Raw genomic sequence first — 12,727 nt, 5'->3', positions numbered from 1 at the left:
TAAATAGAAAGAAAAAAGAAAAAAAAGGGAGTCCTTATCTGACACAGCCCGGCCTTTCTCAGCCAGTGCCACCAACTTCTAGCAGTAGTTTGGTAGTGCACCCAGCAGCAGCCAGCCAACTCATCATTCCTTCAACTGTTCAGGGAGCTTCTCCTCTTGCCAGGCAGGGTTCCAAACACCAGCTACAGTGGTGAACCAGACAAATGCCCACTTTCATGGAGCTTACATTCTTGTTTGGGCGGTTTTAGTGGTAGGTGCTCTGAAAAAAAATGAAAGGGAATAGATAGGGAGGAGGCTGTTATAAATAGCAAGGTTAAAGAATGCCTCACTGAGGAAGCAACATTTGAGTGGAGGCTTTAGTGAGCAAGCCAAATGAATGGGATTTGTGTGTTTGTGTGTTGCTCCCTGCTGTATCCCTCCAGCTGGAAGAGTGTAGTAGCATGTAGTAGGTGCTCAATAATATTTATTTAATTATTGAGGGAATCTAGGAGAACAATTGTTCCAGCTGGAAAGAACAGCAAACCTAAAGCTCCCATGTCCGGAACATGCCTGGCATGTTTAAGGACTAACAATGTCCCTTTCAGAGATTTTGTCAGCTACCCTCTTGTCTGTGTGTCAGGGCCTAAGCCTCTTTGAGCGCCTTGAGAGTGAGGACATGACAGGTTTCCGAGATCTGGCTTCTAGAAAGCAGTAGTTTAGGTTGATCTTGTTTTTTTTTTTTTTTTTTTTTGAGATGGATTCTCACTCTGTCGCCCAGGCTGGAGTGCAGTGGCACGATCTTGGCTCACTGCAACCTCTGCCTTCCGGTTTCAAGTGATTTTCCTGCCTCAGCCTCCCAAGTAGCTGGGATTACAGGTGTGCGCCACCACACCTGGCTAATTTTTGTATTTTTAATAGAGATGGGGTTTCACCATGTTGGCTAGGCTGGTCTCGAACTCCTGACCCCGTGATCCACCTGTCTCGGCCTTGCAAAGTGCTGGGATTACAGGCGTGAGCCACCGCGCCCAGCCCGATCTTGTATCTTCTGATGCTTCTAGGAATAGCAACATGATACTGGGGCCAAGTTCTACCCATTCCCCTCTATCTACCTTAAGGGGTTTTGTTTTTTTTTTTGTATTTGTTTTTGTTTGAGATGAAGTCTCACTCTGTTGCCCAGGCTGGAGTGCAATGGCGTGATCTTGGCACAACCTCTGCCTCCTGGATTCAAGTGATTCTTGTGCCTCAGCCTCCTGAGTAGCTGGGATTACAGGCACCCACCACCACACCCGGCTAATTTTTCAATTTTTTTTTTTGTGGAGATAGTTTCACCATGTTGGCCAGGCTGGTCTTGAACTCCTGGCCTCAGGTGATCCGCCTTCCTTGGTCTCCCAAAGTGCTGGGATTGCAGGCATGAGCCACTGCACCTGGCCTACCTTAAATTTTATACATGTCTGGAATTTGTCACCAGAGAATAGGAGAACTTGACAGACGGAAGGCTAGAGGACACTCAGTCTAGGCTCCCAAACCGGTGCTATGCTTCCCTCCTTGGCATCTCTTCCTGGCAAGTGGTCTTGCTCCTTTCGCTTGTACTTTTCTTGTAGGGGGACCTTCGTGACTTATAAATGCATGCTGTTACTACTTCTTTTCTTTGATAGCTTTAGTTAAAATTGATCTTTGTAATTTCTGCCTGGAGTTTGACCTCTCAGTCTACCTAGGATAAATATGTTCCTCCTTCCAAATAGCAGCTTTTTAGGTATTTGAATCTTAGAGTTTTATAGCAAGAAGGGGCTTTGAAATCCTTCAGTCCAACCCTATGATGCTGTAGTTGAGAGAGTGAAGGGCAGAGGAGTTATGAATTTTTGCATACTTGAGGTCATGCCACCAGTCATTTGTTGGGAGAGCTGGATCCACAACCTGGTCTCCAGATTTCTTTCTCAGACAATGCCTGTTCTATAATACCAGGCTGCCCTTAAGTTTTCTTTAAGTTAAGTATCCTCAGATTCGTACATTCAAAACTTGGAAATGAAGTAGACACTTTTTTAGTGAAAAGAATGGTCATCTATTAAGGTCATCATGCTCCTGCATTTCATATCCTTAGATTTCAATTGCCTTTTTTCTTCTTCTTCTTCTTCTTCTTCCTCTTCCTCTTCTTCCTCTTCCTCTTCCTCCTCCTCCTCCTCCTCTTCTTCTCTTTCTTCTTCTTCTTCTCCTTCTCCTTCTTCTCCTTCTTCTCCTCCTTCTCCTCCTTCTCCTCTTCCTCCTTCCTCTTTCTCTTCTTCCTCTTCCTCTTCTTCTTCTCCTCCTCCTCCTCCTTCCTCTTCCTCTTCTTCCTCTTCCTCCTCTTCCTCTTCCTCCTCTTCTTCCTCTTCCTCCTCTTCCTCTTCCTCCTCTTCCTCTTCTTCTTCTTCTCCTTCTCCCCCTCCTCCCCCTCCCTCCTCCCCCTCCCTCCTCCCTCCTCCTCCTCCCTCCTCCTCCTCCCTCCTCCTCCTCCCTCCTCCTCCTCCCTCCTCCTCCCTCCTCCTCCTCCCTCCTCCTTCTCCTCTGCCTCCTCCTCCGCCGCCGCCTCCTCCTCCTCCTTCTTCCTCTTCCTCTTCTTCTTCTTCTTCCTTTTCTTCCTCTTCTTCTTCTGCTTCCTCTTCTTCTTCTGAGTTTCGCTCTTGTTGCCCAGGCTGGAGTGCAATGGCATGACCTCGGCTCACCACAACCTCTGCCTCCCGGGTTCAAGCGATTCTCCTGCCTCAGCCTCTTGAGTAGTTGGGATTACAGGCATGTGCCACCACATCTGGCTAATTTTGCAGTTTTAGTAGAGACAGGGTTTCTCCATGTTGGTCAGGCTGGTCTCGAACTCCTGACCACAGGTGATCCACCCGCCTCGGCCTCCCAAAGTCCTGGGATTACAGGCATGAGCCACTGCACCCGGCCTTGCCCTTCTTCATTTTAGTTCTATAAAATACTCAAGATCCACAAAGTTGGCCAAAGCGGTTTTAGGAACTTTAATGTTTGACATCATCCAGATGAATTTGGGAGAAAAGATTTACCAAAGAGGAATTCATCAACTGATTTGCTCAGTTTATTTGCATGTATTCTCTATATAGATCTTTGTTTTCAAAATTATTTCAAAGCTTATTTTTATCCCTTTTCAATAGAATATAGTGATTACAGAAGTTTTAGTTTAGATGTAAGAAGTTGAATATCTGTCAGTTTCTGTGGATTCCATTATGACTGAATTTTTTTGGCATGTTAGAACAGGCTGTTCATTTCTCCTTTTGCATTGTCCTGATGCTGTACCTGAAACCAAATGATAGAAAATTCCAGAAGGTGAAGAGGATGCTTCCATGAGCATTTCTGACTGTAAAGAGAATAAAAGCAAATCATTCTTGTAGGTGAAAATCTCATACTTTACTTTCAAGTATCCATGTGCACTAAAGAACACTTTATAGCGAATGGAAAGTTTTGCAGTTTTTTACAAAGCTTAATTAAGTCAGACTTTCTCAACCTTGGCAACCTTAGTTTCTCAACTATCGACATTTTGGGCTGGAAAATTTTTTAGCTGTGAGGGGCTATTCTGTGCATTGTAGTGAGCCAAAACCACTCTCTTTTCAGAACTACTTGCTGAAGCCATTCTAAAGTACTAGAAAATGAAATGATTTTATGACAAAAATTAGTCACATTCAACTTACCTTGGAGAAAAGTCATAGATCCAGTGAATGAGTATGTCCTTCTGTCTCCATCAAAGCAGCCACCCCTCTGCAGGATGGCGAGGTGCAGCACAGTTTAAGATTTGTCACTGAAATAAACCCTAAGCCAACTGGTACTGGAAGGGAAGGAGGATCAGAGTCCAGTGTAAAGCCTGACAACCATGTTTTGATTTGGTTCTTCCTCTCCAGGTTTGATTTTATCCTTGATAATGTTGGTGGATCCACTGAAACATGGGCTCCAGATTTTCTCAAGAAATGGTCAGGAGCCACCTATGTGACTTTGGTGACTCCTTTCCTCCTGAACATGGACCGATTGGGCATAGCAGATGGCATGTTGCAGACAGGAGTCACTGTAGGTTCAAAGGCATTAAAGGTAGGAAGAAGGGTCTTGGTTGGTGACTGCAGGCAGCCTCCTGCTGCTAGAAGTTGGTTTGCCACCTAGCCAGTTTCTCTTCTCTTGGAGGCCACATAGCACAGTGGCTGCAAGCATGGACTCTGCTTAGTAGCTGACCTCTGCTTAGTAGCTGTGTAACCCTGTGCAAGTTACTGAATGTCTCTAAGCCCCGATGTCTTCCCCTGTAAAATGAGGCTGTTAATAGATCTACCTTACCACATTGTTGTAAGGATCAAATGAAGTAGTCCATATGGAGACATGGCATAATGCCTAGTACATAAAAAGCCCTTGTTAAATGTTGCCTTTATTATTACTTATTGCCTCTCTTGATTACATCTGATGTACTGTCTGTGCTTCCTTCTTGTCTCTACCTGATGACCCTCTCTCTGTTTCATGTCTTAACACTTAAAGTCTCTTGTATATAAAGATGAAAACTTACAGCTGCTGTTTTCGTTATATTGGGATAGACCAGCGATTCCCAGACTGGGGCTTTCTGACATTTAGAGGTCTATGAGTAAAACAAGTTGTACTTTTACTTGAGTAAGCCTCCACTCATGCCTTTGCTGGGATTGTATCAACTTGTTCTAACACTGCGTATTCCGTGTAAATTTGAAACTCCAGCTATTAATGGCATGATGGGAGTTTCTGGGACTTGGTTAGTCAGCCTGACTCTGAAACAGGGCCACTTTTACCAGGGCTGTATGAAGCTCAAAACTGAATACATCTCACCCAAATTGCACACATTGGTGAGTGGTGGGCCTTGGAGACTAGGGCAGATGAGCCTCAGTTACAAGACTAATAGCAGAGCTTGAGCGTCTGCTCTCTACTTTACCTCGTAGCCTGTTGTCATCACAGTGGGGACAGAGGCTTTTATAATTTCATGGGATAAACTGGTGGTAATTATAGATCATTGGTTTAAAATATGAATTGATGTTAAAATGGAATACATGATAGAAAAAATAAAGATAGGCTGGGCACGGTGTCTTATGCCTGTAATCCCATCATTTTGGGAGGTGGAGATGGGAGGATTGCTTAAGTCTGAGAAGTTTAAAACCAGCCTGGGCAACATAGTGAGAGCTTATCTCTACAAAACAATAAAAAAATTTGCCAGGTATGTTGGTGTATACCTGTAGTTCAGCTGCTCAGGAGGCTGAGGCCAGAGGATGGTTTGAGTCTGGGAGACAGAGGGTATGAGCCGTGATCGTGCCACTGTACTCCAGCCTGGGCAACAGAGGAAGACCTTGTCTCAAAAAAACACAAATTCTATTTTTTAAAATTAAGCAAAATACTTGAGACTCTGCAACAAGGCAGTAGAAAGTTCCTCAGTGGTAAAAAGGCTGTGAGTCGCTGTGTCAGTCCGACCAACGCTGACTCATGTTTGTGAGATGACTGGCTTGATAATTATCTTTAGCATTTCATTTATTCCAGATATTAATTTGGGACCTTTTATGGGGATGAAACTTAGGACTTTGGTCTCTTGAATTCTGTGTACTAAGTACTTAGAGGTCATAACAAAGAGCTATGATGGAGGAGACCACGACTCAATTCTTATGAAATATTATGGGTAATAGAAATGAACAAACCAAGCGCTGCACTGTGGTGTTCTGTATTTTCATTTGATTCAGACAGTAGCCAGAAACAGTGTCCACAGGGTACTTTGTGGAGAAAGGGCTCTTAGCTGTCCTTTGTCTCTTCTTTCTCTTTCACAAAACCCAGATTTTCCAGTGCTTTAAAATGTAAGTTTAAGTTTTCTGTAAGATTTCAGTTTGTACTCCAGTGAGACCTCTTACAAGTTAACCTTCAGAGTTGTCCTCGGAGAGTAAAACAGGCACAGCTCTCTTCATTCTCTTTTCCTCCTACTTGAAAGATGATAGTGGTAATCTCATGTGAAAACCTTTTAAGTAGTTTTCAATGTCTTTCTGATTGTGCACGTAGTTAAAGCCTCATTGTCATGCTTCTGACTCTCCTACCTGCTTTGGTTTACTTTCTCTCCTATAGTGGCCTGGGTAGGGGGGGAAAAACACAGACCTCTTATAGCAGAATATAAAAATTCTGCTATTACAGACCAAAAGTTTCACTTTACAGAGCCACATGCTGTGAAGAGTTACAGATGTGGCAGTTGTGACCATTTCTGTTCCTTCTTTAATACCCTAAACAATTACCAGAATGTTTTAATTGCAGTCTATGAAGCCAGACCTTAGGGAAAAGTATTTGAACAGATCTTCTGTGATTGTCATTTACTGGATCCACAGTAAGCTTGGGACATTCTCAGTGCTTCTGGCATTTAGCCACATAATTCTTCAAACAGCTTTTTTCTTTTTCTTGTTTTGTAGAGACAGAGTCTTGCTATGTTGCCTAGGCTACTCTTGAACTCCTAGCCTCAAGCAGTCCTCCCACCTCGGTCTCCCAAAGTGTTGGGATTATAGGTGTGAGCCAGTGTGCCTGGCCTCTTCTTTTTAAGTTAGTTGCATAAACCAGTGCATCTCAACATCTTTCATGCCATGACAGACATAGAAAATGATAGTATTTGAACAGCATGTAGAGGCTGCCTTGGGTAATAGAGATGAACAAACCAAGCCCTGCTCCTCCAAGACCAGCCTATCTGGAGACTTCTACCAGCCCTGGCTTTGCCTGGCTATGCTGAGGGCTAAGGGGAGTCAATATCTCATCACACCAATTCTAGAGTAAGCTTGACTCTCTTTACATCTGTAGTCCTAGGGTAATTATTAATGATGAATCCTTTAACTCTCACAGGTTTTCTGGGTTAGACGATAATCTATAGGTTCACTCACTCAGTAAGCCATCCTGGCACACCCAGTGGGAAGCTTTGCCTAGGCAACTGCTTAGTTTTTTCTTTCTTTCCACATTCTTAAACTGAATTGGTATTGTCTCAGTCTTTCCTCAATAAGCTTCACTTTCAGCACTGGACAAGTATTGATAGAATACTTTCTATGTGTGAGGCATTTTGTATACATTCTCATTTAATCCTTCCAACAATCCTGCAAGCTAGGTGGTGGTACCACCATTCTACAGGAAATGGGCTGAAAGAGGTAGCCTGACAAAAATAACATAACTAAAAAAAACAACAAAACAAAAATAATGCAACTAGTAAGTGCTGATGTAGGGGGTTTCCATTGCATTTTTCAGCCTCACGCCATGATAGTAGCTTATATCATACTGAGTGTAAGCTCAATGGCAAAGAAGTCTGAGCTTACCTCGCAGTTGTGGGTAGTTGTTGAGAGGGCAGCACTGTGGTACTGGCTGACCCTCTGCTACCTCACATTGCTCCCATCTGATGAAGGTTTGGTTGGGCAGGTCATTGAGGTATCATGGAGAACCTCAGCTCATTTGCTGTTTCCATAATGGCCTACCCTACCTTTGACATAAAGAATAACAATTACAGCCAGGCACAGTGGCTCACGCCTGTAATCCTAGCACTTTGGGAGGCTGAGGTGAGAGGATTGCTTGAGACCAGGAGTTCAAAACCAACCTGGGCAACATAGCAAGACCCTTTCTCAATTAAATAAACAAAGAATAACATTTATAAGTGGCAGTAGAGTGGTCATGAACCCTCTTGGTGTAAGATTTGTACTCATCTTCATTTGGAGGGTATTGCCCTGTAACAGATGAGATGGCTTTGTATTTGCCATAACCATAGGGAAAGATTCAGCCGTGATGTATAAGGAACTTTGCACTTTGTTTTCCCTTTAAAGCCACTTTATTCCTGTCAGAGCCAGAAAAAAAAATTGTGATTGGGCTTCCTGTCTAAGATCATATTTTGGTGCCTTATTGTCCCCAAAACATTTTTGAATTTGGTGAAAACCTCTTTTCTAGTGCCTCTGGGCTTTATTCAAACCTTAGTAGGGAAAGCCTAGAGGTCTCAGCCCGATTCCTCATGGGGAGGAAACCCACTGTGGAAAACCATTTAGACGATCATTTTAAGGAAAGCTTTCCTGTGCTTACTTGTTCTTCAATCACAGTTTAGAGAAGGAGCCTGAGTGACATGGATATGTCTTTGTTCAGTTATTTATTTATTAAACATTTATGGAGCATCCATTCTCTGTCAGTCATTGTGCCAAGGTGCTGTGCACACATTTTGTCAGCATGAAATGAGAAATCAGTTTGTTGTAGTCATCCAGAAAATGCTTTTCCCTAAATCTGCATTTAGTCAGATTTTATGTTTTTCTGTATTTGACATGTTTTGTTTTCTTCTTTTTAGCATTTCTGGAAAGGAGTCCATTATCGCTGGGCATTTTTCATGGCCAGTGGCCCATGTTTAGATGACATTGCAGAACTGGTGGATGCGGGAAAGGTACGTGCACCTGGAAACCTGGATTGGAAGCCTTTGTATTTCTAGAGCACCTCCTGTAGACCTGCCCACTGAGCCTCGTCAGTGGGGACTCTACAGAGGTAGCCTGCTCACCTGACCTTGTGCTGCCTTACATGGCCAAGTTTACATGCTGTGTCTTTGGTTCTGTCTCCATGGGAGGCATAGACACAGACTGCTCCATCTGCACAAGAGCTTCTCTCATCTAGTCAAACCACCTTGGTTTAGTAGATGAAGAGGCGGGCCCAGGGAGGTTATAGGATTCCCCCAAAGACACTTGGTTAGATCATAGCACAGCTGTGAGCTACATTGGGCTGCTAATATTTTATCAGGTCCCCAGGTCTCCTGATTTCTAGGTGGGTATAATAAAATCAAGGGCAAATAAATAGTCCATCTGAGACAGTCAGTGGCCAGGGCTAGGGTGAGTGAGGATTGATGGGGATTTGGGTGAAGACAACTGGCTGGTGTACTCTGCCTACTAGTGTCTGTCCTGCCGTGGACTCTGTGGGAAAGGGACTGTTGCTTATCATCTGGTCATCGTTTTTTGGATGTCAAAAGGTCTTTCAGGGATTCTGGGGATTGAAAGCCTCCTCAGCTGCCACCTGCTTATTTGGGTTTTTACATGGTCTAAACCACCTTGACATCCCATCTCTAGAGGAATAACCCAGAAGGTGGTATTCTGGTGCTGATATTTTTTATGTTATTGAGAGATTATATGGACTTATAGGATGGAGAACTTTTAGAGGGTTGTGTGAGATCATAGATAGGGTGATTCTCATTTTACAGGTGAAAAAGCCGACTCACCAAGAAAAAGGGGCATGCTCAAACTTGCAGAAATGGAACCAAAACTCTTGTGCTTTTCCCTCTCCACCTTTCAGCTGTATTCTTAGTGCTTGAAGCTGATTTGGGACTTCAGCATACATTGTCTTATCTTTGTCACTTTGCAGTGGGCAGGGACTGGAGTTAGAGTAGGCTAGCATTAGCATTGCGTGAACCACTCAGACACTTGGACAGAGCCCCTGGAGGTGGGCTTTCTTCTTCTGGCCCCTGCTCCTTGCTGGCATATTTCATCTTTCCATTTCGATTTTGGAAAGGAATATTTTTGGGAACTAATGGCTGCTTTTTATGTATTTAAGGTTTTTCTTCTTTCACAGCCAAGGAACTATATAAGAAAGAGGATGGCCTGTTATTATTTCCCAAATATTTGGGTTCCAGGCTTATGTGTCTTTTCATGGACTTCTAAGTTTTGGTGTGTTCTGATAGGGACAGGGGCTCAGTGTTATTGTGACTGTGTAACTCCTTCTTTGTGGGGTTCTCCCACATCCCACAGGAATGCTTATTTTATTTCTAGGAAGAAGAGAATGAATTATCATCAAATAAGTGCTTCATGTGGTTGGAACCCCATTATTAGAGAGGTCTTTGTCCTCTAGAAGTCCACGATTGTGCTTGTCCTGCTATCTGCTCCAGGCTGTCCACATGCTTACCACTGCTCTTTTGTATTCAAAATATTGTGACTCTCTCTCTGCCTGGAAATTACTGTTTACCCAACAGAGATGAGAGGTGACTTGTATATATCTACCTATTACATTTGGCAGATAACTGGTAATGGCTAAAATAGGACATGATAAACAACAACAAAAAATATGTCCTTGAAGTATTCTCCAAGGAGGTTGAGTGAGCAAATGTGCCTTGTGCTTTGATTCTCCTCTCCTGCACAGGCTGTTTGGGCTTGGGAGTCATTTCTGGCAATGAGGGGTTCTGGGACTGTGAAGTTGGTATGTGGCACTGGATGCCTTGATGAGGCCAGCTCTCTTGTCGTGTCCTTGCTTCTGTGTGGATGTGAGAGGTCATTGCCTTTTTATCCTGGGAAATTAGAAAGAATGACACAGCAGATCTTACTTATATGTTGTGTGGTTGGTAGAGATTTGTTAAATTGGAGGAGGACATTTAAATTCTTCCAAGCTTTGACTGAGCGCTTCATGATTCTCATTAGCAGGTAACTGTTAGAAAAGCTACAGTTGTTTTTTGATCGTGACAAGCTGTGAAACAACAGAGCCAACTCTTTTAAAATACTTGAACTTTGAAAAAATACATTCATAAGGTTCAAAAACCCTAAAAATGGAAAAAGTTATTTCAAGAAATCTTCTTTTGACTGCTATATCTCAGTCACTGAGATTCTGCTTGTCAGATGCAACCAATATTACTAGTTTCTTGGGTATTCCAAAGATACTCTATCAAAACAGGAAAAATAATTTTTTTCCTCTCTCTCCTTTCTCTCCTAACAAAATGGATAACATACTGTGCTGCAACCTGCTTTTTTTTTTTTTTTAACAGCATATGTTCAACTTTGTTTTATGTCAGGATATAAAAGCTTTCTCATTCCTTTTTTGTTAACAGCTACATAGTATTTGTATGGGTGTACCATAATTTGTTTAATTTCAGTCTTTTGCAAACAATGCTTCAGTGGATAACCCAATATTTATGTTTAGTACCTAATTGTATATATAACCATTTCTGTTCATGGAAATGGAATTGCTGAGTCAAAAGAGATATGCATTTATAATTTTGATAGATTTTTTTTTTTTTTGAGACAGAGTCTCGCTCTGTCGCCAAGGCTGGAGTGCAGTGGTGTGATCTCAGCTCACTGCAACCTCCACCTCCTGGGTACAAGCGATTCTTCTGCCTCAGCCTCCTGAGTAGCTGGGATTACAGGTGCCCACCACCACACCTGGCTAATTTTTATATTTTTAGTAGAGATGGGGTTTCGCCCTGTTGGCTGGACTGGTCTTGAACTCCTGACCTCAAATGATCCACCTGCCTTGGCTTCCCAAAGTGCTGGGATTACAGACATGAGCCACCGCACTTAGCCTTTGATAGATATTAAAATAGACAGCTTTTGAAAATCTAGTATATATATTTAGTGTCTGGAATTTATCTTGTGGCCTACCTTCTAGGCCCATTCTCTCTTTACTTACCCATTATCTTACCCTCTGAACCATTTTACTTCATTAGAGACTTGTTTTTAAGAATGTGAAGAAGGTCTGGTTACTGGTCACTTGTTATTTAAACTATCTTTTTTTTTTTTTTTTGAGACGGAGTCTTGCTCTGTCGCCCAGGCTGGAGTGCAGTGGCACGATCTCAGCTCACTGCAAGCTCCGCCTCCCGGGTTCACACCATTCTCCTGCCTCAGCCTCCCAAGTAGCTGGGACTACAGGCGCCCGCCACCACGCCCGGCTAATTTTTTGTATCTTTAGTAGAGATGGGGTTTCACCGTGTTAGCCAGGATGGTTTCGATTTCCTGACCTCATGATCAGCCCACTTCAGCCTCCCAAAGTGTTGGGATTACAGGCGTGAGCCACTGCGCCCGGCCTAAACTATCTTAATATCTCAGCTGGGTGTGGTGGCTCATGCCTGTGATCCCAGCTACTTAAAAGTTTGAGGTGGGAGGATTGCTTGGGCCCAGGAGTTCAAGACCAGCCTGGGCAACATAGGGCAATCCCATCTCAAGGAAAAAAAAAAAGAATCTGGATTAATGAGTATTACTGATACAGTCTAAATTCTGCTTGTTAGCCCTGCATGCCCCAGTAAAAATGGAGAAGCCACCGAGTTAATATCCACAATAATGAGCACTCTCTGTCAATCTGTTAATAGCATTGTCCTTCTACCTTCTTTATGAACACCAACACTACCTTTGCTTTCTCCCAGTGCAGCACTCAGTAAATGTTTTGGTTTCCTGCCTTTAATGTGCTCACTATTGTCAGGCTCAAAAGTGAAGAGGAGCTGAAATTTCCTAAATATGTGGGGACCTCACAGTCTGTTTTTCCTGGAGATCCAGTCTTAGGCATTGTTTTCAAATGACTGTCATCACGAAGCCTTATTGCATGTCGTAGGACTCCATATTCATCCTATCTGGGCACAATTTCAGTTTGAATTTTAAGTTACCTAGTATTTTCATTCTATCTTAGATAAAGTGGTTGGCAAACTACAGCCTGTGGGCCACATTCAATCTGAGGCCTGTTTTTGCACATCCTCTGAGCCAAGAATGGTTTTTACTTTTTTTTTTTTTTGAGATGTAGTCTTGCTCTGTCACCATGCTGGAGTGCAGTGGCACGATCTCGGCTCACTGCAACCTCCGCCTCCTGGGTTCAAGCGATTCTTCTGCCTCAGCCTCCTGAGTAGCTGGGACTACAGGCGCCTGCCACCATGCCCGGCTAATTTTTTGCATTTTTAGTAGAGACAGGGTTTCACCATGTTGGCCAGGCTGGTCTCAATCTCTTGACCTCGTGATCCACCCACCTTGGCCTCCCAAAGTGCTGGGATTACAGGCGT

At 43.2% G+C, this 12,727-nt stretch overlaps 1 protein-coding gene across 7 annotated transcripts in view; it reads left to right on the top strand.

The window, feature by feature from the left end:
• Positions 1-12,727, top strand: part of RTN4IP1 (reticulon 4 interacting protein 1) — a 77,050-nt gene that overhangs the window by 38,719 nt on the left and 25,604 nt on the right. For all 7 annotated transcript variants that reach the window (XR_008625741.2, XM_055113996.2, XM_055113997.2 and 4 more), the window contains exons 7-8: positions 3,867-4,050; positions 8,291-8,383. Coding sequence is in view for 6 of the 7 variants with exons in the window: in XM_055113996.2 (XP_054969971.1) it covers positions 3,867-4,050; positions 8,291-8,383 (277 nt within the window). In the remaining variant the exon portion in view is untranslated. The remainder of the gene's footprint in view (positions 1-3,866; positions 4,051-8,290; positions 8,384-12,727) is intronic.

Source organism: Pan paniscus, chromosome 5 (assembly GCF_029289425.2).
Source record: "Pan paniscus chromosome 5, NHGRI_mPanPan1-v2.0_pri, whole genome shotgun sequence".
NCBI classification, from domain to species: domain Eukaryota; kingdom Metazoa; phylum Chordata; class Mammalia; order Primates; family Hominidae; genus Pan; species Pan paniscus.
This window is presented reverse-complemented; position numbering and strand designations above follow the sequence as displayed.